The sequence below is a fragment of the Aotus nancymaae genome, unplaced genomic scaffold (genome assembly GCF_030222135.1).
Source record: "Aotus nancymaae isolate 86718 unplaced genomic scaffold, 86718_ANA_hifiasm-v0.15.2.pri h1tg000010l, whole genome shotgun sequence".
Lineage (NCBI taxonomy): Eukaryota > Metazoa > Chordata > Mammalia > Primates > Aotidae > Aotus > Aotus nancymaae.
In genome coordinates, this window is record NW_026988421.1 from 13,561,500 (window position 1) to 13,586,830 (window position 25,331).

General features: G+C 38.5%; 1 protein-coding gene across 1 annotated transcript in view; it reads left to right on the forward strand.

Annotated features, from left to right (window-relative positions):
• PDZD8 (PDZ domain containing 8) overlaps positions 1-25,331 on the forward strand; it is a 112,394-nt gene that overhangs the window by 28,696 nt on the left and 58,367 nt on the right. Inside the window, exon 2 of the mRNA XM_012448041.3 lies at positions 11,916-12,038. Coding sequence (XP_012303464.1) covers positions 11,916-12,038 — 123 coding nt within the window. The remainder of the gene's footprint in view (positions 1-11,915; positions 12,039-25,331) is intronic.

Here is a 25,331-nt window from a genome sequence, read left to right on the forward strand (position 1 = left end):
TTTGTTCCGGCAACTGTAGGTTATTCAATACTTAGGTGATTAGCTCCTTGTAAATAAGGTCTTGACTTTTATTATTAATGAGACCTCGTTCAGTCCAAATTTTTCCAAATGTATGAGCCACTCCAAAGGTGTATTAGAATCAGTATAGATGGTTCCTTCCTGGTTGTGCAAGTACATTAAAGCTTGACTGAGTGCAAACAGCTCACAAGTTTGAGCAGACCAACTGTTAGGCAATTTTCCTGACTATTTTTACAGTTTCTCCATCAATTACTGAATACCCATTGTGTCTTTTCCCCTCAACCACTGGGGAGGAATCATCTATAAATAAGTGTCGTCCCATCCTAAAGGGAGTTTCTCCTAGGTCTGGTCTAACTTTTGTATGGTAATCAATTAAATCTAAACATCTGTGCTCTCTCTTTAGATTTGTATTCCCTGTTAGGAAACCTGTTGGGTTGAGCGAATTATCAGTGGTTAGGGTTAAATCATCTTTTTCTAACAGAATAGCCTCATTCTTTAAGATTCTTGAGTCAGTAAGCCATCTCCCTGCTTTCTGGTTTAAGATGGCTCTAACGTGGCAAGGCGTGCTTACTGTCAGTTTTCCCCCAGAGGTTAACTTTCCGCTTTCCTTGACTAATATTGCCGTAGCGGCAATGGATGCATTGAGGCCATCCACAGTGACTGGATCTAAGACCTTTGATAGGAAGACCATGGGCTGCCGGCAGCCATGTTTTTGAGTAAGCACCCCTAAAGCTACTCCACTGTCCACATTAACAAAAAGGTGGAATGGCTTTTCTAGGGTGGGTAAGGTTTGAGCCTTTCTTTTAGCTCCTCAACTGGATTGACTTCCTCAGAAGTCCACAGGAGATGGTCAGGCTTCTCCTGGGCAAGTTTTTGATATAAAAGTTTACTGTGTAGTGCATATGAGTCAATCAATTAGTGGCAATATTCAACTAACCCCCCAAATTTCCTGAGTTCTTGTTTAGTTTGAGGCAAGGGTAGGGACACAATTCCCTCAACTCGTTTGGGCCGTATTCTTTACTTGCCTGCACTTACTGAGTGGCCTAAATACTTAACTTTGGGCTCTACATACTAAAGCTTTCCTATTGAAACTCGTAGACCCCGTAACTGCAGATGGTTAAGAATATGTGTAGAGAAGTCAGTTACCTTCTCTATATTTTCACCAGTTATAAGAATATCATCCACATACTGAAGCAAGCATATTGGTTTTCGGATGACAATTTTTTCTTATACTTGTTCTAAAATTTGGCCGAAAAGATTAGGGGAGTCTGTAAACCCCTGGGGTAAGACTGTCCATAAATACTGTTGTTTCCACCCTGAATGGGGATCCTCCCACTCAAAAGCAAATATGTCTCAGCTGTCTTCAGCCAGGGCACATGCCCAGAAAGGATCCTCTGAATCTATTACAGTAAACCATTGATGATTATATGGAATCTTGCTGAGAATGATATAAGGATTGGGGACAATGGGGTGGGTAGTCTGGACTATTTGGTTGATAACTCTAAGGTCCTGTACCTGTCAGTATGACCTATCTGGTTTCTTGACTGGCAGTATTGGGATGTTGTAAGGGGATATACAGGGTTCAAGAAGCCCATCTTTGATAAGGCCTTCAGTTTTAGATTTCAACCCTATCCTCCCCTCTACAGGAATGGGGTATTGCTTCCACCTTACTACTTCTCCAGGGGTTTTTAGCTTGATGTGGATTGGAGGGATTTGGAGTTTCCCTCAGTTTCCCTCTTTGGACCAGACATTAGGAATCATATATTTTTCATCTGCAATGGTGAGTAGGTTTAATAAGGTGAAGAATCCTCTTGGGCTAACTTGTAGGTCTATTTCTGACTTTAACTTAAATCCCTCCCTAATAAGTTAGTCCCTGCTTCAGGGATTATTAACAGAAACTGACTATGAGCTGATCAATCCTAGTGTCTAACTTCTGTGTTCTCTAAAATTTTTGCTTTAAATCCTTCTCCTTTTATCTCAGAGACTAAAAGGTCTTCTGAAGATCAGGCAATATAAGGGGGTGAGAAGCACATGGAGGAATGGGCTGCTCCAGAGTTGATTAAAAAGGTGATAAACTCATGTTTAGGTCCCACCTCTAAATTCATCAATCCTGGCAGTACTCAAGATAAAAGAGCCCCTGGCCCCATTATTCTTCCTTAAGTCATGAGTGGAAGGGCTTTTTTCTCCTTAAATTGGGATGTTCTCTCTTGAAGTAACCTGTTCTTCCACATTTGTAGCACCTATCTTGCCCTTCCTTCCTCTCAGTTCTGGGATTCTTTGACCTTGCTCCCCCATACTCTTTAGGGGGCCTGGTAATTGAGGGCCTTGGTCCTCCAGATGGAGGCTGGGGTCGTTTAAAGGAGGGTTTGGACCCTTTATGGTTTCTGGCTTCCTGGAAGCTCTATTTGGAAGTACATGGTTTTGGAGCCATCTGTTGGAAAGTGGATAACATAAATTTTGTCTTTTGTTTTTGCTTTTCTTCATCTCTCCTGACATATACCTTTTGAGCTTCACTGAGAAGTTCACGTAGGGGACAGTCTTCCCAATTTTCTACCTTTTGTAATTTTTTTGAAATGTCTGGCCAACTTTTAGTGACAAATTGGAGTTTTAACATTCCTTGCCCTAGGGGATCGTCCATATTAAGGCCTGCACATTGTCTCATTTGCTCTTTCAGTCTGTCAAAGAGTCTCAAAGGCCATTCATCCTTTTCCTGTTGTGTATCAAATGCTTTAGAAAGATTTTGGGTTTGGGGTACTGATTCCTAAATACCTTTTATTATCTCCCTTAGGTCCTGAATGTTCTCCTGGTGATCTGCATTGTTACTGTCCCACCAGGGTCTCAGGTGGGGAATTTCTGGTCTGCAATAGGAACATTATGACTGGGAGGATGCTCATGTTTCCAAACTACCATAGAAGCCCTGCAAATCATGCTCCTTTCTTCCCCTGAAAAGAGGATGCCCAAGATGGACATTAACTTGACCCAGGTGTATAACTGAGGTCCTAAAAATTGATGAATTTGATCTGCCACTCCATAAGGGTCATCTAGTAGTGGCTTAAGCTCCTTTTTTTTAAACTCTGGACTTCTGAACTGGTCAAGGGAGCATTTGCAAAGCCAATATAGCTCCCCCTCCTTGAGGCCCTCCTTTAAGGGGAAGAAAGTCGGGACTGACTCCCTAAGTGCGGAGGGAAATGAGAAATTCTGAATATGTTTTTTACATTATTCTACCTTCCACTGGAGTCCTTTTAAAGAGGAGTATTTGGGCTGGGAGGGAACAGGCTTGTGGGATAGTAATTCCCAAGAGTCAGGGTTATAAGGAGGAGGGATAACATGGGCCGGTGAAGGATCTGGAATCGGATATGGGGTGGCAGCAGCTACCTGGGGAGAGGGACTGGGGACACTGAGTAGGGGAAGATGGTCTAGGGGATCCCATGAACTAGAGTCTTTAGTCATGGGCACTGGCTTCTCTGACTTTTCATTTTGAGGTGCCAGATTGGGTTCTTCCCTAGTTGTTTTTAAGGGAAAAAGGATAGGTCCCTGCCTCCAACAAAGAGCATAGTCCACTTTTTCTTGAGAAACTGGACTTTTATCATTAACATATTGAATTAGATGCTGACACATTACATCCTCATTCAACCCAAACTTTGGCCATAAGATTCAGGGTTTGAGGATGGGTCCCTGAGTCCAAATAAGAGAGCAATATTTTATCATTTGTTACTTTTTCTATGTTTAGTCATTTCATTATCCTTCCAGTATTTTAACATGAGACCTAGGGGGCTATCAAGGGGAATATCCTTGTTACCATCTTTATCCTTCTTGCCCCTGTCTTGCTTGGGGTATTTCCCATATTGGGTACTGGTAGGCTCAATCTCTCATATCAGAAATGTCTTGCCTATCCTTTAGTCCCACCTGCTGGAGGCTCCTTGCATCCTTCTTGCACTTTGTCCACTCTGGCTGCTCCCCCAGAGAAGATCTAGGTCCCTCTTGGCATCGGCATGCTGGTATAAACCCCACAGCAGGATCTGCCTTAAGCTGCACGAGGTAACCATGGATCTGCAGATAGGACCCACTAGTGCTTAGTACCATTCACACAAGCAGCACCTCAAACAGTAGTGCTTGTGATCATTCACACCCACATTCAACCTCCAGAATATCCTGACCAACATTCAACCTCCAGAATACCTGGACCACCAAGGAAATACTTTATCGCCTTTATGACGTTTCTTACCTTGGTCTGTGTACAGAGTTACTTGGTCGCCATGGTATGCAAGGATCCTTTCCCTCAGGTCGCTGGCCAGTTTCTTTCCGCATTGCTGAGAGTCTGGGTTTATTCGTCACACCAGGTGTGAATAATCTCTCATCCTGAGGCCACATTTTCTCAGCAAGGCAATTTTGACTTCTATAGAAGGGTGCATCTTGCAAATGGAGCAATAGTGAGAGCACACCTGAACAGGGGAGGAAAAGGAAGGACTTATCCCTGACATAGGTCACCCCTACTGCTGTGTTATTCTCCTGCTGGCTGGGGTTGGACCACACAGTCTAAGCTAATTGCTATTGGCTATTTTAAAGAGAGCATTGGTACAAGCCAGAGTTGTGGGGAAATACGGTTAGGGAAAGATGGTTACGGAACAGGTGACTAAAGGTGACTTGGGTCAGAGCAGGTAACCAGAGATAACTCAGGACAGAGCAGGTGACCAGGGGTGACTCAGGATGGAACAGGTGACCAGGTATATAGATATGAACTACTGATCAGAGCTGGCGGGAAGGTTGTTTACTGAAATTAGAGGCAAGGAGAGGAAGAGAACAAGGAAGTTAAACTTTAAAATGGAAAACAAAGATCATAGAAACTGAACATACTGGCATACTGATTCTTTGAAGATAAATTTGGAACTCACTGTATTAAGCAATTCTAACCAAACATTTATACATTAAAGCAGTGACAAAAATTATTTCTGGGTAGCTGGGTTATTGGTTTTCATTTTAACAGCTATATTGGAATATAATTCATATGTCATACAGTTGACCTGTTTAAAGCTTACAATTTAATTGGCTTTTAGTATATTCACATATATGTGCAACCATCACCACAGTCAGTTTTAGAACATTTTTATTGCCTGAAAAGGAAAACCCATAACCTTTAGCTATTATTACCCTCCTAATCCCTTACCTACCCCCAGTCCTAAGTAACCCCTCATTTACTCTTCTGTCTCCATAAATTATTCTGGATTTTTATATGAATTGAATCATATAATATCTGATCCTTGTGGCTTCAGGACCTACTGACTGCCTGTTTTATTTCTTGGAATATTTTTTCTACTCCCTTGTCTCTTTCGTCTCCTTCTGGTTCTCCCTTATGGGTTTCACTAATTCTTATTCCAGTTCATATCTACTGTTAGGAGTTCCTCTGTAATTTTTTTTATTTCATTTATTGTACTTTTTGACTACAGAATTTCGATTTGTTTTGTCCACAAAAAGGAGTCAACCTCTTTAAAATATTTGAATAGACTTAACTCTGAGCCAAATATGAGTGACATGACCTATGACATAGCCCTGAGGAGGTCCTGAGAACATGTGCCCAAGGTGATTATGGGTGCAGCTTGATAGCTTGGTTTTATACATTTCAGGGAGATATGAGACTTCAATCAAATCCTTTTTTTTTTTTTGAGACAGAGTTTTGCTCTTGTTGCCTAGGCTGGAGTGCCATGGCGTGAACCTCCGCCTCATCAGAACCTCCGCCTCCCAGGTTCAAGCGATTCTTCTGCCTCAGCCTCCCGAGCAGCTGGGATTACAGACATGTGCCAGCACACTCAGCTAATTTTGTATTTTTAGTTGAGACAGAGTTTCTCTATGTTGTTCAGGCTGGTCTCAAACTTCTGACCTCAGGTGATCAGCCTGCCTCGGCCTCCCAAAGTGCTGGGATTACAGGCATGAGCCACCCCGCCTGGCCCCAATCAAATGCATTTAAGAAGTACATTGGTTTGGTCCAGAAAGGCAGGACAACTTGAGAGGCATCTTTCACCTTACAGGTAGATTTTTAAATTTTCTGGTTGATGGTTGAGTTTACTTGGGATCAATAGAAAGGAATGTCTGGGTTAAGCCCATCAAGAATTGTGGAGACTAAAGTTCTTATTTACAGAAGAAGCCTTTAGGTAGTAGGCTTCAGAGAGAATAGGTTGTAAAACGTTTTTTTTTATCAGACTTAAAGTCTGTGTGATGTTAATGCTGGAGGTGTATAATGAGGCCTGTCCCTGGTCTGTGTTGATGTTAATGAAATGGCTCCATTGTCTGGGGTATATACCCTGGTTCTTGGTCTTGGTCGAGAAAGAATTCAGGACAATCAGGAGAGGGACACACACCAGGGGTGGCTTTAGGAGAGCAAAGTTTAATAGAAAAGGAAGGGAGAGAAAAAGCTTCCTCATGCTGTGAAAGCAGGTCATCCAAAAGAGGGTCTCTGATTTACGGTGGAACACAGTTGGTTTTGTACAGAGGCTTGAGGGGGTGGTGATTGAGTTACTAGGGCTCAGGGGATTGGGTTGACCAGGTGTGCCATTTACAAAGTCCCCTAAAAGTCTGGCCCTCCCACTCTCGTCTTTTATTATACAAACGAGGCCTTCACCTGGCAGCAGCCCTGATTCCTGTATGTGGTTTTACCTGGAGGCTGCCATGATACCCTAAACGTGATGACTAGGAAAAGAGGGCAGAAGACAAGGAAAAGAAGAGAGGAGACACCATATTGAATGTACCTGGCTTCCAGGTACAGCTGCTGGCATTTACTTATAAAAGCTCCTAGTTTGCATGTTATACCTGACTTTCAGGCTGGTTTCTGTTAGAGAGGAAATGGTTGGGGGTGGGGATAGGGGTACTGGTTTTTATTAAAGGAAAATTCCACCAAGAACTTTCACACTTTCTAGCTGCCTAAAAATTGCTTCTTAATAAATCCTGTATTATTAATGCTGGAGGGGTATAATGAGGCATGTCTGGCATGTGCCCTCCCCATTTCTCATCATGGCTTGAACCATTCAGATTAAATTTTAAGAGTGCCTTGGCAGAGGAGGTCATCCATTCAGATGGTTAGGGGGCCTTAGAATTTTATTTTTGGTTTATAGTTTCTTTATATATATATATATATATATATATATATATATATATATATATAAAATTCCTGTCTCTTTATTGATATGCTCTATTTAATGTAACATTGTCATAATACCTCCCTGTAGTTCTGTAATCATGTCTGTTCAAACATGTTTAACATCGACACAGACTTTAAGTCTGATAAGAAACGTTGTACAACGTATTCTCTCTGAAACCTATTACCTGAAGGCTTCCTCTATAAATAAGAACTTTGGTCTCCACAAATTTTGCAGTCTTTTTCTGTTAAATTAACATCTGGTCCCTCTCACAGGCAGTGTGTGTTGTTTTTTGGTTTTGTTTTGTTTTGGGTTTTTTTTTTTTTCTGTATGGGTAAAACTTTTCTGTTTCTTTGTACATCTCGTAATTTTTTCTTGGAAATCAGACACGGGAGATAATATATTGTAGCAACCTTGGATAGTGGTCTCCCTTACCCAGAGCTTGATATTTGCTTGTCTGTTTTTAGGTTGATTGCCTGGATTATTTTAGTACAGTATACTCCCCTCTCCCCCAGTGTTAACTGTCTTAATATTGTATCTATTGTTTTTAACAGCACCCTGGGGCATAATTTGTTCTACAAACTATTCCAGTCAAATTGTGCCTCCTTCAGGAATAGTTTCTTAGGTCAGTGTTTGATACTTGTTCTCACCCCAGGTGGGCTCCTCCCAACTGTCTTATTTCCTGTTTCTCTACTAGGTGCCCAGCAGCCTGCAGCCTAGGATATGTCTTCCTTAAATCCATGAAGGAAGATATGTGCCTTTCACCACAACCTCCGTTGTTCTTGATAGTGCCTTTCAGTTTCTTCACAGACTATTGTAAATGAAATTAATTGGTTTAGGAAGAGATTTGGAGAATCTGTTTTCTGGCCTGCCTCTCCCTCTCCTTTTCCCCTCATCAAAATATCAGAACCAGGTCTTCTGGAGCTAGGGGTGAAGACTAAGGCAGGCTTCTTTCTGGGTGATATCACAACTCTAGGAGCTGAGTGCTAGATTGGAGATGGAGTAGCCTGAGGTCCTCTTTTTTTGCCTTTCCCATTATGGAACCACCTCCTAATGAACCAGGGCAAAGACAGTCAGGATTTTCTCAGTGTTCTGTGCCCAAGGTAGACCTTCCATTCCATGAGTAGGGGCTGGGTCAGTGAAGGAAGCCCCCTCCTCTTGACTGAACTTGCCTGGAAGTAACAGGTGACAGGAGGCTGGAGGAGAAACCTTCATGTCTTCCTTCTACCAGGGAGAAAGCCCACCAACTGAGAGCTATAGGATGAGGGAGCCCTGTGTTCCTGGCAATAGAAGTCTGGTGTGAAGTCTTTGCCACCCTGAGCTTGTTGGAGAAACAGAGGATTCAAACACCACAGACTTGTTTTTCTTATCAAATTTTTGTAGATTTTCTTAAGTAGATTAGAGGCTGTAAATGTATTGGTTTAAAATAATTTTCACCAGTTTCACTGGGGAGCAGGTCAGCAGGGCTCCTCATACTGTCTTCCTTAAAGTCCATCTTCCTAGTTTGGGTTTTTATGTTTTCCACAGGAGGAAACACAGGTAGTTTGTTAAGGTTATTTTAGGGGGAAGCCTGAGTGAGAAAACTGACTTTTTTTTTTATTTAGACCAAGTCTTACTCTGTCATCAGGCTGGAGCACAGTGGTGCGATCTTGGCTCACTGCAACCTCCGCCTCCCAGGTTCAAGTGATTCTCCTGCCGCAGCCTCCTGAGTAGCTGGGACTGCAGGCTTGTACCACCATACCCAGCTAAGTTTTGTATTTTAAGTAGAGACAGGATTTCACCATATTGGCCAGAATGGTCTGGATCTCTTGACCTCGTGATCCACCCGCCTCGGCCTCCCAAAGTGCCGGGATTACAGGCGTGGGCCACCGTGCCTGGCCGAAAAATGACATTTTTGAGTTAATAGGTTAGTAGGAAATAAAGGCTAAGGGATTTTGAAGATCATATTGGGATAGGAAGATAAAAGAAAGTGATAGAGGTAGGCTGCTTCATTGCTTGGATTCTTCACGGGTCTGGGATACTTAAAGGCTTGGACTTTAAGTTCTGAAAACCAAATGTTCTTAGAGAATGTTAATGTGTGGATTCTATTTATTGGCTTGCCAAACATATTTATGCTTTATCCCACCATTTAGTATATTCATTTAAAATGGAATACATTGTTCTGATTTTAAATTGTTTTTGTGCATAAACACTCTTAGCAAAACCCCCTGGGCATTAATAAACCCAAATTAGACTTTACTCCATATAACATTTAACTCATACTCCTGTGAGACATTTGTTTTTAATTGAATTTTGATTTCATATTTGACAAGAAAATTTGATTCTTAGAGCAGGTATGATTTAGCTAATTTGGATTATTCAAAATTTCTAGTGTATATGATGATTATAATTTTTTACAAAGTAACAGTTATATGTTTTTCAGGAGTCATAAGGGCTGTATGTTAAAAGCACTCAGCTACATTATATTGATATAAATTTAGTTACTAGTTTTTTTCCTCTAAGCATTTGGTGCCAGTGTGTCTGAATCAAATTACTTCAGATGCAAATTAGCATTTTAGTTGGGAGGAACTGAGGGGGCTTTCTGTTTTCCATAGGAATTCAGAAACAAGATAAAAGCATTGAGCATTGTCTGTGTCCCTACTTAAAGTTTCCTTAAAGTTTTTCCTTTAATCTTATTTACTGGGAAAACATAAAACAGCATTTAACCTCCTCTATTAGTATCTTTCAGTATAAACTACAGTAAGCTATTGATGTTTTCTAAGTGTTTATTTCAGTTTTAGTGTTAACCATATGTAAATCAGCACAACACATACTCAAATCCTGATAGTGTGTGAAGTATCCTGTCAGGTATGTGATGGATGCAGAGAATTGTGAGAGTATGTCATATTTGACATTTTAAGGCATAAATGTACAGCAGTTTAGAGGACTGCATGATAGAAAAGAGTGAAAGCATGTATGCCCGAATATGAAAGAGGGGAGGATTTGGACAGGCTTTGAGGAATCTGGGAAAACCTCCAGTTGATACAAAAGGCCTGAAGGCAGGAATATTCATAGTGTCTTCTGGGTATGTAAAGTGACTTTCTATATTGGAAGGTTAATATTAAGGGAATATATGAGTAGAAAGATTGTGGGCTGGGCGTGGTGGCTCAGACCTGTAATCCCATCACTTTGGGAGGCTGAGGTGGGCAGATGACTTGAGGTCAGGAGTTCGAGACCAGTCTGGCCAACATGGCAAAACCCCATCTCTACTAAAAATACAAAAATCATCCAGGTGTAGTGGTGCATGCCTGTAATCCCAGCTACTTGGGAGGCTGAGGCAAGAGAATCACTTGAACCAGGTAGGTGGGGGTTGCAGTGAGCCAAGATTGTGCCACTGCACTCCAGCCTGGGTGACAGAGCAAGACTGTCTCCAAAAAAAAAAAAAACAAGAAAGATCAATTGTAGTGGACCTCGAATGTGAAACCAAGAACTTTTGACCATCTTTACGTGCGTCTGTGTGTGGTCAGTATGAAGCCATTAAAACTTTCTGAGCAAGCAGATCTCATGGCTAGTGACAATGTATAGGGTGAATTGAAAATGACAGGGCTTTAAGCCCAATTTTCTTTCATTTTCTTTTTCTTTAGCTTTAATGGAGCAGTATGAGTTGTGTTTTAAATTAAAAGTTTTTTAAAACCTACAGTTTATAACTCAGCACAAACTTGTCCATAAAAACAATGATATTAGTGATGAGCACATGAGTGCCTAAATAATTCATAGGTAATTGAAGTGTTATGTAGTTAGGCTTTGGAATCAGACTAGCTTAAAATCTGGTTTTGCCATTCACTTTGTAAAATTGAACAAACTTGTTAACCTTTCTAAGCTTCATTCTTTTCATCTGGACAGAGGAGCCAATAATATTGCCCCTTCAGTGTTGTGAGCATTAAATAAGATAATACATGTAAATCTTAGCATATTGCCTGGAAAATAGTAGACATCTCTAATGAATACCTCTGCTGTGTTAATCATTGTTGATGTTGCTATTTCAGTCTTCTTTATCATGTACTCTATCTCTTATAGTCAGCTCTCTGTGTTCATGGGTTCCACATCCATGAATTCTTCATCTGTGGATTCAAACAACTGTGGATTGAAAATATTTATTAAAAATCACATCTGCACTGAACATGTACAGACTTTTTTTCCTTGTCATTATTCTCTGAACAATGTAGTCTTAAACAGCTATTTACATAGCATTTACATTGTATTAGGTATTATAAGTAATCTAGAGATGATTCAAAGCATATGGGAGAATGTGCATAATGCAAATACTGTGCCATTTTTTTGTTAGAGACTTGAGCATCCTTGGATTTTGGTGTCCTTGGGAAGTCCTGGAACCAATCCCCTGTGGATATCAAGGGGACTGTACATTATTTCCATGGAACATGAATTCTGAATTTTGATCTTGTACTGTAGGAACACTCTTCCCATCTGGTTCACAAAGAATCTCTCTCCTACCCCACCTAAACTTCATGCCGAACTTGCTGTCTTTCTCGATTTTTCTTTTCTTTGTTCTCTCTTGCTTTATCAATGGGGTCATACCAAAAAAAAACCAAGACTTATGGGCACCATTTGCTGCTAGTTATGAGGGAGTGTGTTCAGCTTTGGTTTTGTACAGCACACATAGTATGAGGTGTTTATTTTGTTTTGTGTTTTTGTACAGGTGGCTTTTGTGATTATGCTTTAAACTGTGGTGTTTATTATTCGAACATTTAGACGTATCTTTACTTTTGTCAGGTTTAAGCCGTTTTTTCCATACCAAACCTTGCAAGGATTTGAAGAAGATGAAGAGCATATCCATATACAACAATGGGCACTTACTGAAGGCCGTCTTAAAGTTACGTTGTTAGAATGTAGCAGGTATGTTCTTTGTTTTATCATTACTAAGTTACCGAAGTGCAGTGAAAATGTTCCTAAGCACTGTTTGTGTTGTGTGTTAATTTAAATTCTATTATTTATCTGTAAATTCTTAATTGTAAATTTAATATCATAAAAGTAGTCCTTTCTAACTTATAACAAATATAAATCATATTTTAGAAAGTGCTTTAATGGAGGAGGGTCATTTATTCTATAATCATTATGACACTCTTTAGATGCATAATGCTCTGTTGGATTATTTTAAATTTATTCTACCTATTGGAGAGCTGCTCCTATGTTAAAGAGAAAATTACTCAATGATACTTGTTAAAGCACAGTAAGGAAGTCTTTATTCAAGACTGTCATGATAAGTGTAGCAACCACTGCAGCAAGGTCTTGAAGTCGGGGAAAGATTGGGCTTAACTCTGAATACAGGATGGGCAGGTGGAATTTATAGCCAAGAAGCAATGGGATCAATGGATGGGAACTTACTAAGAGGAAACATCAAGGATAAGGGGATTTTGACTAAAAACAGGATTCTTGCTGAAAACAGTCCTGGGTGATCAGACATCAAGTGGGATGGTAAAGGACAATCAGATGTCAAGGATAGGGGTTTCTTGCCAAACTGACTTAGCAGAGTACTTTGCTAAAACTGGAATTTATAGGAAGTACACAGATGAGCATAGCAGAAGATTCAGAAACCTCAATAAAGTTTGGCCCAGGAAAGAATCTTTGTCACCTAGCAAAACAGTTTTGAGAATTGTTTGTGATAATTAGAAATACCGAAGAAAGTTGCAACCACTGTGGCTTTTTAGCATTTTAAAACTGGAAGAGATCTCAGAAATAATCTTGCCTAGTCTCCTTGTTTTACCTTGCCAGCACCAAAGTTTAAGCTATATTCATATCTTGCTTGAACTACTTACTATACTAGCCTTCATATCTCCTTGTCCTCTGGTCCCCAATATAACAACCAGAATGATCTTTTCAAAATGCAAATCGAATTGTCAGTCTCCTACTTAAAACTCTGACAGCTTCCTCATTACTCTTAGGATGTGGACCCAAATCCTCACCATGACCTGCAGGTTACTCTTCGCTCTGCAGCTTCAGTCTCACCATCCTCTGCCCAACCCCTCCTCATTCATAGTGCTTCAGCTACATAGGCCTTCCCAAGGGAAGGTGTTGGCAGTCTTTTTCTCTAAAGGGCCAGATAGTAAATTTTAGGCTGCGATTCACACAGTCACTGTTGCAACTATACAACTCTGCTTTGCAGTACAAAAGCAGTCACAGAATGAGTGTGGCTGTGTGCCAGTAAAATTTTGTATATGAATTTCATAATTTTCATGTGTTGTGAAATATTCTTTTGATACTTTTCAGTCATTTAAAAACATAAAAACCATTTGGAGCCCACAAGTTATACAAAACAGTCAGTGGACTGAATTTAGATCGTGAGCTGTAGTTTGCCATTTCCTACTTAAATATTTTAAAGCACCAAGCCCATTGTGTTGACTAGCTAGCTGCTGCTGTCTTGGCCCTAATCTCTGCTCTGTGATACCAGCCTTTCTTGGTTTGGCTCAAAAGCTACCTTCTTAATGTCTCTCCTGATCATTCCAAGTGAAGTGGAATGTATACTAAGTGGAATATATACTAAGCCTAAGTGTACTATCCTCAGGCTCCGTTTTTTAGACACTTGTTTGTACCACTTAACTTGGTACATGTGACTTTTTTTAAATTTCCAACCTATAATACAATTAAGTAATTGAGTATAGAGGTTGTATTTTATATCGAATACATTTGTGTTCTTGCTAATAGAATATTTCACAACACATAAAAATTATGAAATTCATATACAAAATTTTAAAGGCAGTATTGTAAAAATTGTTTTTCACATTTTGCTTTTGTCAAGTATTTATTTAAAAGCAGTCATTCTGAACAATTGCATATTTTTGAGTTGATGAAAGCTGATTTTTTTTTTTTTAACCTCAGGCGAATTCAGTAGTTGTTTGTAGTGCTGCTACTAGGTGAAATTATTTCACATTCGTGTTGCAATCGTGTTAAAATGACTATACATTTTAAAATGTATAGTCTGTTTTCTATTTATTACTTCATATAAACTTCATTCAAACTAAAGAGGACATATTGCTGTAAACTAAGCACTTTTATTCCAATAAAATAAAGATAGAAGATATTTGAGGTATTTTGCAAAGAAAACATGTACCCATGTGTAGTTAAGTGAAAGATATATTAGATCAAAAACATGGAAAAGAGATCAGTTTTCTGGCAGCTAAGGCAGCAAAGGAAATCTGATGGATTAGTTAGCTCTTTGATTTCTTGAACAATTAATTTGTTTTAAAAACTTAAATATGTATACATTGTGGAATGGCTAAATCAAGCTAATTAACATATGCATCACTTCACATACACTTAGGTCTTATTTTCTGATAAATTGTACATATTATTTAGGAGAAAAATTTTGGCACCAAATTCAAAGAGGAATTTTTCACAGATCTTTATGTAAAAGACATTGAATAATATAGTGGATACTTTTTTGGGAGCTGATTTTATCAACCAGTTACAATTTTAAAAAACAAATAAGATTATAGTCAGTGAAGGCAAGGGCTATAAAGTTTGGTTTAGAGTACTATACTCCAGAGCAGTACATTTAGGCTCACTTGTACTTATTATAAGTAGAAGGAGATTCTAATTAAGGTCATTAGAGTTTAGGATTCATTTGTAATTCTCCCTGACCAAGATTAAGGGAATGCTGGGTCAAGTACTGTGTTCTTAAATTAGTTAGATTCATTTTTCCTCTTTGGTGTGATTATGATGTTCATTTAAAATATAGTTGGCTTTATTTGTTTCAGATTACTTTCAGTTTTAGTCTCCCCCACTCGACTTTTCTTTATCATTATTGATTTTTACTTTTAAATATGCTTCCCCAAATCCAGAACTGTACAAAAAGATATACAGATGGTATATAGGTTATTAAACCATCAGTGGTGTTATTTGCCTTAATCTGTTATCTGTCTTTTAAAGAAATTAAAAGAAGAAAAAACTTTGGTAGTGGTGGGTTGTTTTTACATTTACTGTGTATTTACTGTTTCTGTTGCCCTTTATTTCTTCTTTTGTATCAAAATTGTCATCTGGTATTCCTCCCTTTACCCTACAGAACTTCCTGTAGCACTTCTTGTTATGTAGGTCTGCTGGCAACAAATTATGTCATTTTTTGCTTACCTGGAAATTTTTTTTTCATCTGTTCCTTCAGCACTTTGGCTATGTTCTGATAGTCTGATGTGAAGTCAGCGACTTACCATATTCCTCCTCCATATATAACATGTTGTTTTTCTCTGGCTGCTTTCCAACCTTTTACTTTATCTTTGGCTTTCAGCAGTTTTATTATGTCTAGGGGAGATTTATTTGTGTTTTTTCTTGCTTCCATTTCAGTTAGCTTCTTGGATATGTGAATTAATGTTTACTACCAAATTTGGGAGTTTGGGCCATTTTTTTTTTTTTCAATTATTTTGGCCTTTTTTTACACCTCTCTTATTCTAAATTACTATTATGTTGGGCTGTTTCATTTTCCTATAGGTCCTCAGGTTTGATTTGTTTGCTTGCTTGTTTGTTTCTTTAAATTGTTTTTCTCTGTATACTTTGGATTGAGTAATTTCACATGATCTGTTTTCAAGTTTACTGAGTCTTCTGCTATCTCCAGTTTTGTTTTGAGCTCATCTAGTGAATTTTTTATCTCAATTATTATACTTTTTGGCTCTAGAATTTCTGTTTTGTATAGTTCTCATTTCTATGTTGATAGTTCCTATCTGTTTACTCATTATGTTTTCCTTTAATTCTTTGAACATATGTTCTGTCAGTTTTTTGAACAATATATGTGTATATATATAATTGCTGCATGGAAGTCTCAATCTGCTAAATCTAACATCTGAGCATATTGGGAGTTTAGTTTAGTTTAGTTTTGTTTTGTTTTGTTTTGTTTTGAGACATGGTCTTGCTCTGTCACCCAGGCTGGAGTGCAGTTACATGATCATGCCTCACCACAGCCTTGACCTCCTGGGCTCAAGCAATCCTCCCGCCTCAGCCTCCCGAGAAGCTGGGACTACAGGCATGTGCCACCAACACCTGGCTAATTTTTTGTATTTTTAGTAGAGACACAGGGTTTCTTCCTGTTGCCTAGGCTAGTCTCAAAGTCCTGGGCTCAAGCAGTCCACTCACATCAACCTCCCAAAGTGCCCAGATTACAGGCATAAACTACGGTGCCTGACCTACGGCTGTAATTTTTTGATAATTGAAATATTAATCTCCAAGTAGGCTTCTGTCTACGTTTGGAAGGTTTTCATTGTCTTTAAATGTTATTTTAAAATTCTTTTTATCCAGTTTTTATAATTACAATCTGTGGAAGAATTTGAGTGACTGCTTCACTATTGTTAGTTAAAGTACTGGCCACCTCATTTTGTTGTACATGTTGATGAATTTTGCTTTTGTTTTCCTCATTGCTTTTTGTCCTTTTTTTGGGGAGGGGTTTAGGGAAACTCAAAACTATGCCATCACTCTTGACATCCTTCTAGAACCAGGAATATGTAGTGTTATTTTGATCTTTTAAGACAAAGGAAATCATTTAATTATGTGTTAAATTATTTTTTAATGCTGTCACCTGGTCTTGTTTCACATATTAAGCGAAGCATTTTCAAGGTAGAAGTTTGACAGAAGGGAGAAATAAGAAATTAATCCTTTAAATAGCATTATGTTCATATTTTAAAGTGAAATGTTTAGTTCTGTAGGGAAGGAAGGCTGTTAATATGAAATTTTGAAATTCATTTACAGGAGGAGCTTTTTTAGGAGTTATAACTTCAAAATATTTCCAGTTTGCATTTGTTTATGAATCCCATTTATTTTAGCATTGAGTTTGATTAAATTTATTTGGTTATTTTGGCTTGAGTATAACTTAAAATCCTTCTGAAACAAATGAGGCTAAATAGTAACATTTGCTTTTTTCCTGAGTAGTTGGTATGTGGGTGCTTCTTATATTATCTGCATTTATTTTAATGTTTTGACATTTTTTAAGGAAAAATATCTAGCTAAATCTGAAGATATTTGGGGCATGACTCTACAAATAATTTTATTATTAGTTGTATTTATTTATTATCTACAATATATAGGCACTTTAGTGCATTTATTATTTCTAGTTCTCAGAGCATCTTTACAAGATTAGAATTATTATAGCTATTTTATAGATGAAGAACTGAGATCCACGAGTTACTTGCTCAGTACCACTGGAATTTGAATCTAGTTTTGTCTAACTCCAGAGTCCCTCAACCTTTCTATTATCTTATTTTTGTATTTTTAGTAGAGATGGAGTTTCACCATGTTGGCCAGGCTGGTCTTGAACTCCTGACCTCAAGTGATCCGCCCACCTTGGCTTCCCAAAGCGCTGAGATTACAGGCATGAGCCACTATGCCTGGCCCATATCCTTTTTAAAAAAAACTCATAGAAACTGAGAACAGTGACTCACACCTGTAATCCCAGCACTTTGGGAGGCCAAGGTGGGCATATCACCTAAGGTCAGAAGTTCGAGACCAGCCTGACCAACATGGAGAAACCCCGTCTCTACTAAAAATACAAAAATTAGCTGGATGTGGTGGCACATGCCTGTAATCCCAGCCACTCCTGAGGCTAAGGCAGGAGAATAGCTTGAACCCAGGAGACGGAGGTTTCGGTGAGTCAAGATCACACCATTGCACCCCAGCCTGGGCAACAAGAGCAAAACTCCGTCTCAAAACAAACCTTACAGAATAAAAATTATTTTGGTTCTGAAAACTTTTATATTATATTAAAAGTGTAGGTTTTGGAAAATTTTAACACTTTTTAGGGCAGGGCATTATTTTTAAAATAAATTACCTTTTCAGGAAGATCAAGGGATACAGAAATGTGTATAATAATGAAGTATTTTTTCGTTGGAGGCTGAAGTTCTGTTTTTTTTTTTTTCTTGGAGGGAGCAATAAGAGGAAATTAGCTCAAACATGAGACATTTAAATTTGTATAAAGGAAAAGTTGCACTCAAAATGAATGCTTTTGAAAAACAGAAGAAATTACTTGGAATTGTTGCTGAATATTATTCCTTGAGGTTTTTAAAGCTATATAATTCTGTGTAAATTTAGACATAACTCTACCAGATGAATCAAGTTTCTGTAAAGATCTTGAGACTGTGTTTTCATTAATTACTTAACATTCTCTATGCAGTTAAATAAAAGTTGAATGATGTTTTCCATTAGATTTTATAAATTTCTCTCTGATATAAAGAATCTTCCTTATAATTAGGTTGCTTTTGACTAGATGCAGACTTTTCAAACAATTCCAAATTTGAAATTTTTCTCTCCTATGTTTAGGTAGGTTCTCTTTTCTTCCTCATCTCCTTTTCCTTGAAGTTGTGATTCTGGAAAATAGCCTTGTTTCCTTTGTAATTTGTATACCTCTAGTACTGTTTCATATTACAAAACATAGTTCTTTTAATTCTTCTGATATCTGAATTGTAAAAGAAGGTAAGAAAACTAGGAACACCGTTGACATAACACTGGTGCTCTTTTTAAAAATGCCATACTCCAAAATGTTTAGATGCTGTATTGATTTGTACATACTCATAAAATACCTTCAGCAAAAATGAACCGTGGTCAGAAGATAAGAATTTAAAAGAAGATTGTGTCTTTGGATTTTTTTTCTCTTTGCACTATTATGCCATAACTGTTCATCAGAGCTTTTAATGTATTTTATTTGCAGATAGCATTTATGATTTTAACCAAAAGACAACTGCCTTTATTTTCTTTTTCTGTCAAAATTTTTTCAACTCAATTGTCTCAACTTAGGTAGTCCAGACTTTTTGTTTATTAGCTGTGTAATGTCTGTCATGTTACCCAACCTCACTGTGTTCAGTTTTCTAATGTGTAAATTAGAGGTAATACTATTACTTAGGTCCTATAGTAATCATGAAAATTAAATGAGATAATAAATGTAAAGCTCTTAGAATTGTCCCTACAGTAATGTTAGCCGCTTCAACTATTGCTGCTACTACCACCACCACTACTGTTTCCATCACACTACCACTGGTCGTTCTAACATCAATAGTGAATGCATTTTGTCTAAGTACTATGATGAATACAAAAAAATGTGGAGCTCAGTGTCTGCCCTCTAGAAACTTAAAATGTAGTTAGGGCTAACAGACAAAAACAAATGCATAAATAAGTCAACTAACTATATGAGGCTATCTAATTTGAATTGAGGCTTAGGTGATAGGTAGTATAGAAACTTAGTACAAGGAAAAAGTATTTTTGAATTGAGACTATCATGGAAAACTTCATGGATAAGATACAGGAAGATAGAGCCTTAAGATAAGAGAATTAGAATTGTATTTTCCAGGACCTGTCTGAATGAAGTGTAGATGTCTCAGGGCCAAATTTGCTGGCAAAAGAAGTTACAATAGTGATCCTTTAATCAGAGAAAAGTTATTGAAGTTGATACTAAGAAAAATCTGCTTATTCATGGAGTAGATTGTATATATAAAGATTGAAGCCCCAGAGACAAATTTAAGAGGTGTTATTGTTTAAAGGTGAGGAGGTAAATGCCTTATCGATATGTGTTAAGAAGAACAGGAAGGAAGGGACACCTGGGATAACGAGGACAGGGTTTAGTGAGTAAATGAATATATGGGTGAGTTAATAGGCAGCGGAGGCGCAAAGGAACTCTTAAGGATTTGAGTGTAGGAGAGTTATGTATCCATTGACATTGATTTGGTTTGCAAGTACTGATTATTTTCTGCATGCTGTAGATAGGAAGAACAAGACACAGTTGCCTTCCAGGGCTAGAGGGGGAAATAGAGGTACTTGTTTCAAAGGCAGGTGAATTTGATTTTACGTATCTTAAGTAGTAAGGCATGGTTAGATTCCCGTGGGAGTGTTCTGCAAACTTTTGGGGTTTTAGACGTAGCAGGGGAAAATGAGGACTGTAGATTAGATCTGGAAGTCCATCAGAGCCCAGAAAATTGAGTTCTGCCCTGAGAGGGGTGGTGGGGAATATAGTGAGGAGGCGAGCATGTATAAAAGGTCAGCCAAGCCTGATTCTTTTAACAACAGGTGAAGTGGTATTTGACCCCCTTCAGGTGCAGGGTTTTCCTTTCCAATTAAGTTTAATCACCAAAGGGGGAAAAAACAGATTTGGCCAGGCACAGTGGCTCACACCTGTAATCCCAGCACTTTGGGAGGCCACGGCAGGCGGATTGCCTCAGCTCAGGAGTTTGTAACCAGCCTGGGCAACATGGTGAAACCCTGTCTCTACTAAAACATAAAAAATTAGCCGGGTATGGCGGTGTGCGCCTGTAATCCCAGCTACTTGGGAGGCTGAGGCAGCAGAACTGCTTGAACCCGGGAGGCAGAGGTTGCAGTGAGCAGAGATTGATTGCACCACTGCACTCCAGCCTGGGCAACAGAGCAAGACTTCCTCTGGAAAAAAAAAAAAAAAAAAAAATTTGTTTTTTTTCCCTCCCTCCATTCCTCTCTTCCTTCCTCCCTCCTATCTCCTTCTCTCCCTCCTTCCTTGAGACAGGTTCTCATTCTGTCACCCAGGCTGTAGTATAGTGTCTCAATCTTGCCTCACTGCAACCTCCACCTGCCAGGCTCAAGCAGTCCTCCCACCCCAGCCTCCCAAGTAGCTAGGACTACAGGCATGCACCACCACACCCAACTACTTTTTGTATTTTTTGTAGAGACGGAGTTTTGCCATGTTGCCCAGGCTCCTCTTGAATTCCTGGGCCCAATGTATTATACCACCTACCTTGGCCTCCCAAAGTGCTGAGATTACAGTCATGAGCCACCGCACCTGGCTGTGTGTACTTTTCTTTGTAGAAATGACTTTCTTATAGTGGGAACATTGGGAATTAACTTTTCTTTTTTCAGTGGTTTGATCTTTAATCCATTTATGCCCAGTGTTCCATTATTGGAATGCTAAGCGTCTGGGAGTTGTTTATATCCTACTGTTCAAGGTCATTGCCAAGGTCTGATTTTTCACAAAAATAATTTACCACCTCCAGCATAAATGGGTTAATCATGTAAACAATATTAACATGTTTCTAGGTAGTATATTTGTGTTTAATGAAAGGATTAAACTTAATTGGAAAGGAAAATGGTACATTTTAAATATACCACCTTTGCCTTTAAAAGAATACTTCAGACTTGTTAAGAAATTTCACAGAGGTAATAAATAGCTCTTTCAGGAGATAGAGGGAAATTTAGTGGAGATAAAATGCAATTTGTTTTGCTTTTTTGTTTAGTAGTTCTCGCTTCCTTTTGGAAGTAGTAATAGTAGAAATTTATTTTTTTCTCATTTCTTGCGTAACACATGTTGTTTATATTTATGCAAAATATTTATTAGCCAGTGATTGTTACCACTTGCTTCTGGTCAGTATATAATTTGAATGGAAAGCCTGTCATTGTTTAAGATTGAACTGTAAGAAATGTGAATTGAAAATTGATCCTTTTGTTTAAATGTAGAGATTATAGTTCATCTTAAGCTAAAGCAAATGTCTTCTATATTCACCTAACTGGCTGGTACTCATGTTTCCAGTGGGAACTCCTTTCTGATATTTCTTCAGAAATTTCCATGTTTTTCAAATATCAAAAGGAGATATCAGTCAAGGCCTGGTGCCGTGGCCCACGCTTATAATCCCAACAGTTCGGGAGGCTGAGAAGGGAAGACTGTATTTAATTATAGATCTAATTGGCTTTTATTCATGATTCATGAATTAAGACAGCTTCTGTTCTGCAAATAGAATGACAACTCCCACTGGGCAATGGCAGTACAGTGGGTTTGGTAAGGTGGAAACAAGGAAACAGAACAATAGGGAAAAAAAAACTGATTGGTTAAGTTACTTTTTGGTAAAGAGAGTTTGAGGCAACATAGTGAGACCTTCTCTCTACCAAAAAAAAAAAAAGAAAAAAAATTAACTGAGCATGGTAGTTCCTGCCTGTAGTCCCAGCTGTTCCAGAGGCTGAGGTGAGAGGACTGCTTAAGCCTGGAAAGTCAAGGCAACAGTGAGTCATGATCACAATGCTGCACTGTAGCCTGGGCAACAGAGCAAGACCCTATTTCCAAAAAAAAAAAAAAAAAAAAGAAAGAGATCTTAAGAAATCAGGAAAATGTAGGGGAGGGGGGAATATTATAATTCTTCTGAGAAGTAAAGCTTGATAGTTAACATAGAATCGCTGCTGGTGGAAGGAATCCATTGATGTCAGGTCAAAAGCAGGCACAAGAAGCACTGACATAGGGAATTAGGTCCCAGAAATCAAATCTGGAACTTGCAGGAGAGAAACAGTCACATTCTGAACAGTTAGTCTGGAGTATAACTTTGGTTGTGGGAGTCATTCTTGCAAACAAAATAAATAAGTTTGTGTACATATTATACTTTATATAAATCCTAAGAAATAATCCTTTTTTTTTTTTCAAAGAAATAAGGTTTGGAGCAAAACAAATCCTTAAATTGGCAGATTTGACAGATGCTTCTGTGTAGTGAAGCTAACCTTTGTAGGAGACACTAATGTCATTTTATTAGAGTGGTAATAATGTGCTGTTGTTTTCCGGTATTTGAATATCTACTAAAGGCTATAGTTCTTTATATATACTTCAACAGAAAAAATGTGAAGAGGAGATATGAAGGCTGTATAATTCTGTGACATAGAATCAAAAATTCATCTAAAATCAGAATTAGTAAAAGCCATATCCATTTCAAAGGTAAAACCAAATTGAGAATAATTGGACAAAATATTTTTATCATGGAAAAAAGTAAACTTACATGAAGCAACATGTACCCTAACACCTGTCAAAAGACAATTATGACATTTAATTATAGCTCAGATTGGCTTTTATTCATGATTCATGAATCAGGACAGCCTCTGTTCTGCAAATAGAATGAAAACTCCCACTGGGCAATGGCAGAAAGAACAGTAGGTCTGGTAAGGTGGAAACAAGAAAACAGAACAATAGGAGAAAAACCTGATTGGTTAACATAAGTTATTTCTTGGTAAAGGTTAACACACAGGAGACTGACTTATGCTAACTCAGGTAGACTGGACTCATCTGTTTTCAGGAAAAACTAGTCTGTTTGGATCTATTTGCTTATATGGCATTTAACATTAATGACTCTATTTTGGTTTGGTCTCTTTTATTAGGGCCTAATGCAGGAGCTTAGTCCAAAACAATGGCTTCCCATAATTTTTGTTTGACATTCCCCTACCGTAATTTTTGTTTGACACACTCTCACCTAGGTGAGATCCTTTAGTGTACCCCTAGGTGAGAGTGTGACCAAAACTTAGGGCATTAGTGCTACTTTCAGTTTCTGTCATTCTGCATTTCCAGTCTCCACATGCCATTCATACATTACGGTGTCCTCATGGTCATTCATTTCTTTGAGTTTTTGTTGTTCCAGCCAAGAGAGACCATTTGATGGATGGCTGCATATAAACATTCAAAGCATTTGAGAGAATACTGTGCATAGGGAGACTACTACTGTTAGAAAGATAGTATAAAGAGTTTAGAGCATGTTCGCTAAACAAGGTCCCCATGAACCAAACCAGTCAAATCAGATAGATCAATGAATGAGCTGTATTAGAAGTCTACCCATTTTAACCAAGTAGCCTTTTGTTAATTTTTTTGTACCTGAGTCTCTGTAATACCAGATGTATTTATTCCTGTGTAACAAGAAGTGTCTGCAATTGCACAGATTCCTTTCTGTCCAGCTAGTAGGTAGAAATTCTATTTTCCAGCTTCCTATGACTGTGCTCATTTAAAACAATGAGTGGGAACAAGTGGTTCTAGAAGTCCAGCTCTATACAAGGGACCAGTAGTTCAATTTGAACAAACAGTTGTATTAGAGATGTTGTTAAAGTTAACCACTAGGTATACTAAAGGATCTCTTAGGTCATGTAAAGATTTGAGTTTGACATGACAGATCCAGCACTTCATCAAGTTACTGACAGAAGCTGCTGATTGTGAAATTTTGATTACAGCATTATCCTGCCAAGCAAAAATGGTAGGCTTAAGCAAGGCATTAAGAGAGGTAAGAGTCTCATTATGATGAGGAGGCTTGTTCCAAAGTCTTGGGAAAAGTTGTCCACAGCACAAAGCTGTCAACTTCTTGTCCTGGTTCCCTTTTTTTAATGTCTCTAGTTATGGCATAGGGTTATTTGCTAAACTGTGTGTGGCCCACACATTAGGCATGTAACTTGTCTCTTGAACAATATGATTTGTCCAGCTTCACCTTATAGGGATTAAAGAACAGAGCAATTATTATTCTTAGTTATAGAGTTGTATGGAGCCAGATATTGGAGGTGTATTAGTCTGTTCTCATCTTGCTATAAAGAAATACCCAAGACTGGGTAATGTATAAAGAAAAGAGGTTTAATTGACTCACAATTCTGCATAGCTGAGGAGACAGGAAACTTACAATCATGGCGGAAGGAGAAGAAGAATTATGGCAGGCCGCTTCTTCACAAGGCAACAGGGAGAGATTCAGTGTGAGCAGGGAAAATGCCAGATACTTATAAAACCATCACATCTCATGAGACTATCACAAGAATAGCATGGGGGAAACTGCCCCCATGATCCACTTACCTCCACCTGATCCCACCCTTGACACATAGGGATTATGGGGATTACAGTTCCAGGTGAGATTTGGGTGGGGAAACAGAGCCAAACCATATGAGGAGGAAACCAGAAGAATCCCGTATCAAGTTCAGTCTATAGGAAGATAATAAAAACTTACAAACAACGAACTGGGCTACAATCTAACAGATATACTGTGGCTTTTTTTCATAGTTTTAGCTGGCGTAGTGGCTCACACCTGTAATCTCAACACTTTGGGAGGCCGAGGCGGGTAGATCACTTGAAGCCAGGAGTTTGAGACCAGCTGGCCAACGTGGCGAAACCCCGTCTCTACTAAAAATACAAAAGGGGAGCTAGACGTGGTGGCATATGCCTGTTAATTCCAGCTACTTGGGAGGCTGAGGCACAAGAATTACTTGAACCCGGGAGGTGGAAGTTGCAGGGAGCTGAGATTGCACCACTGCACTCCAACCTGGGTGACAGAGCTAGACTCTGTCTCAAAAAAAAAAAAAAAGTTTGCTTTTCTGAATCTTTTGATAGGTAATCTCAAATAAGACTTTTAAAAGACTCTCAAGGCTTTGAAGCCAAACCAAGTACTCACCATTCAACATCACCTATAGTACCTAATAGATTGTGGTGAATTC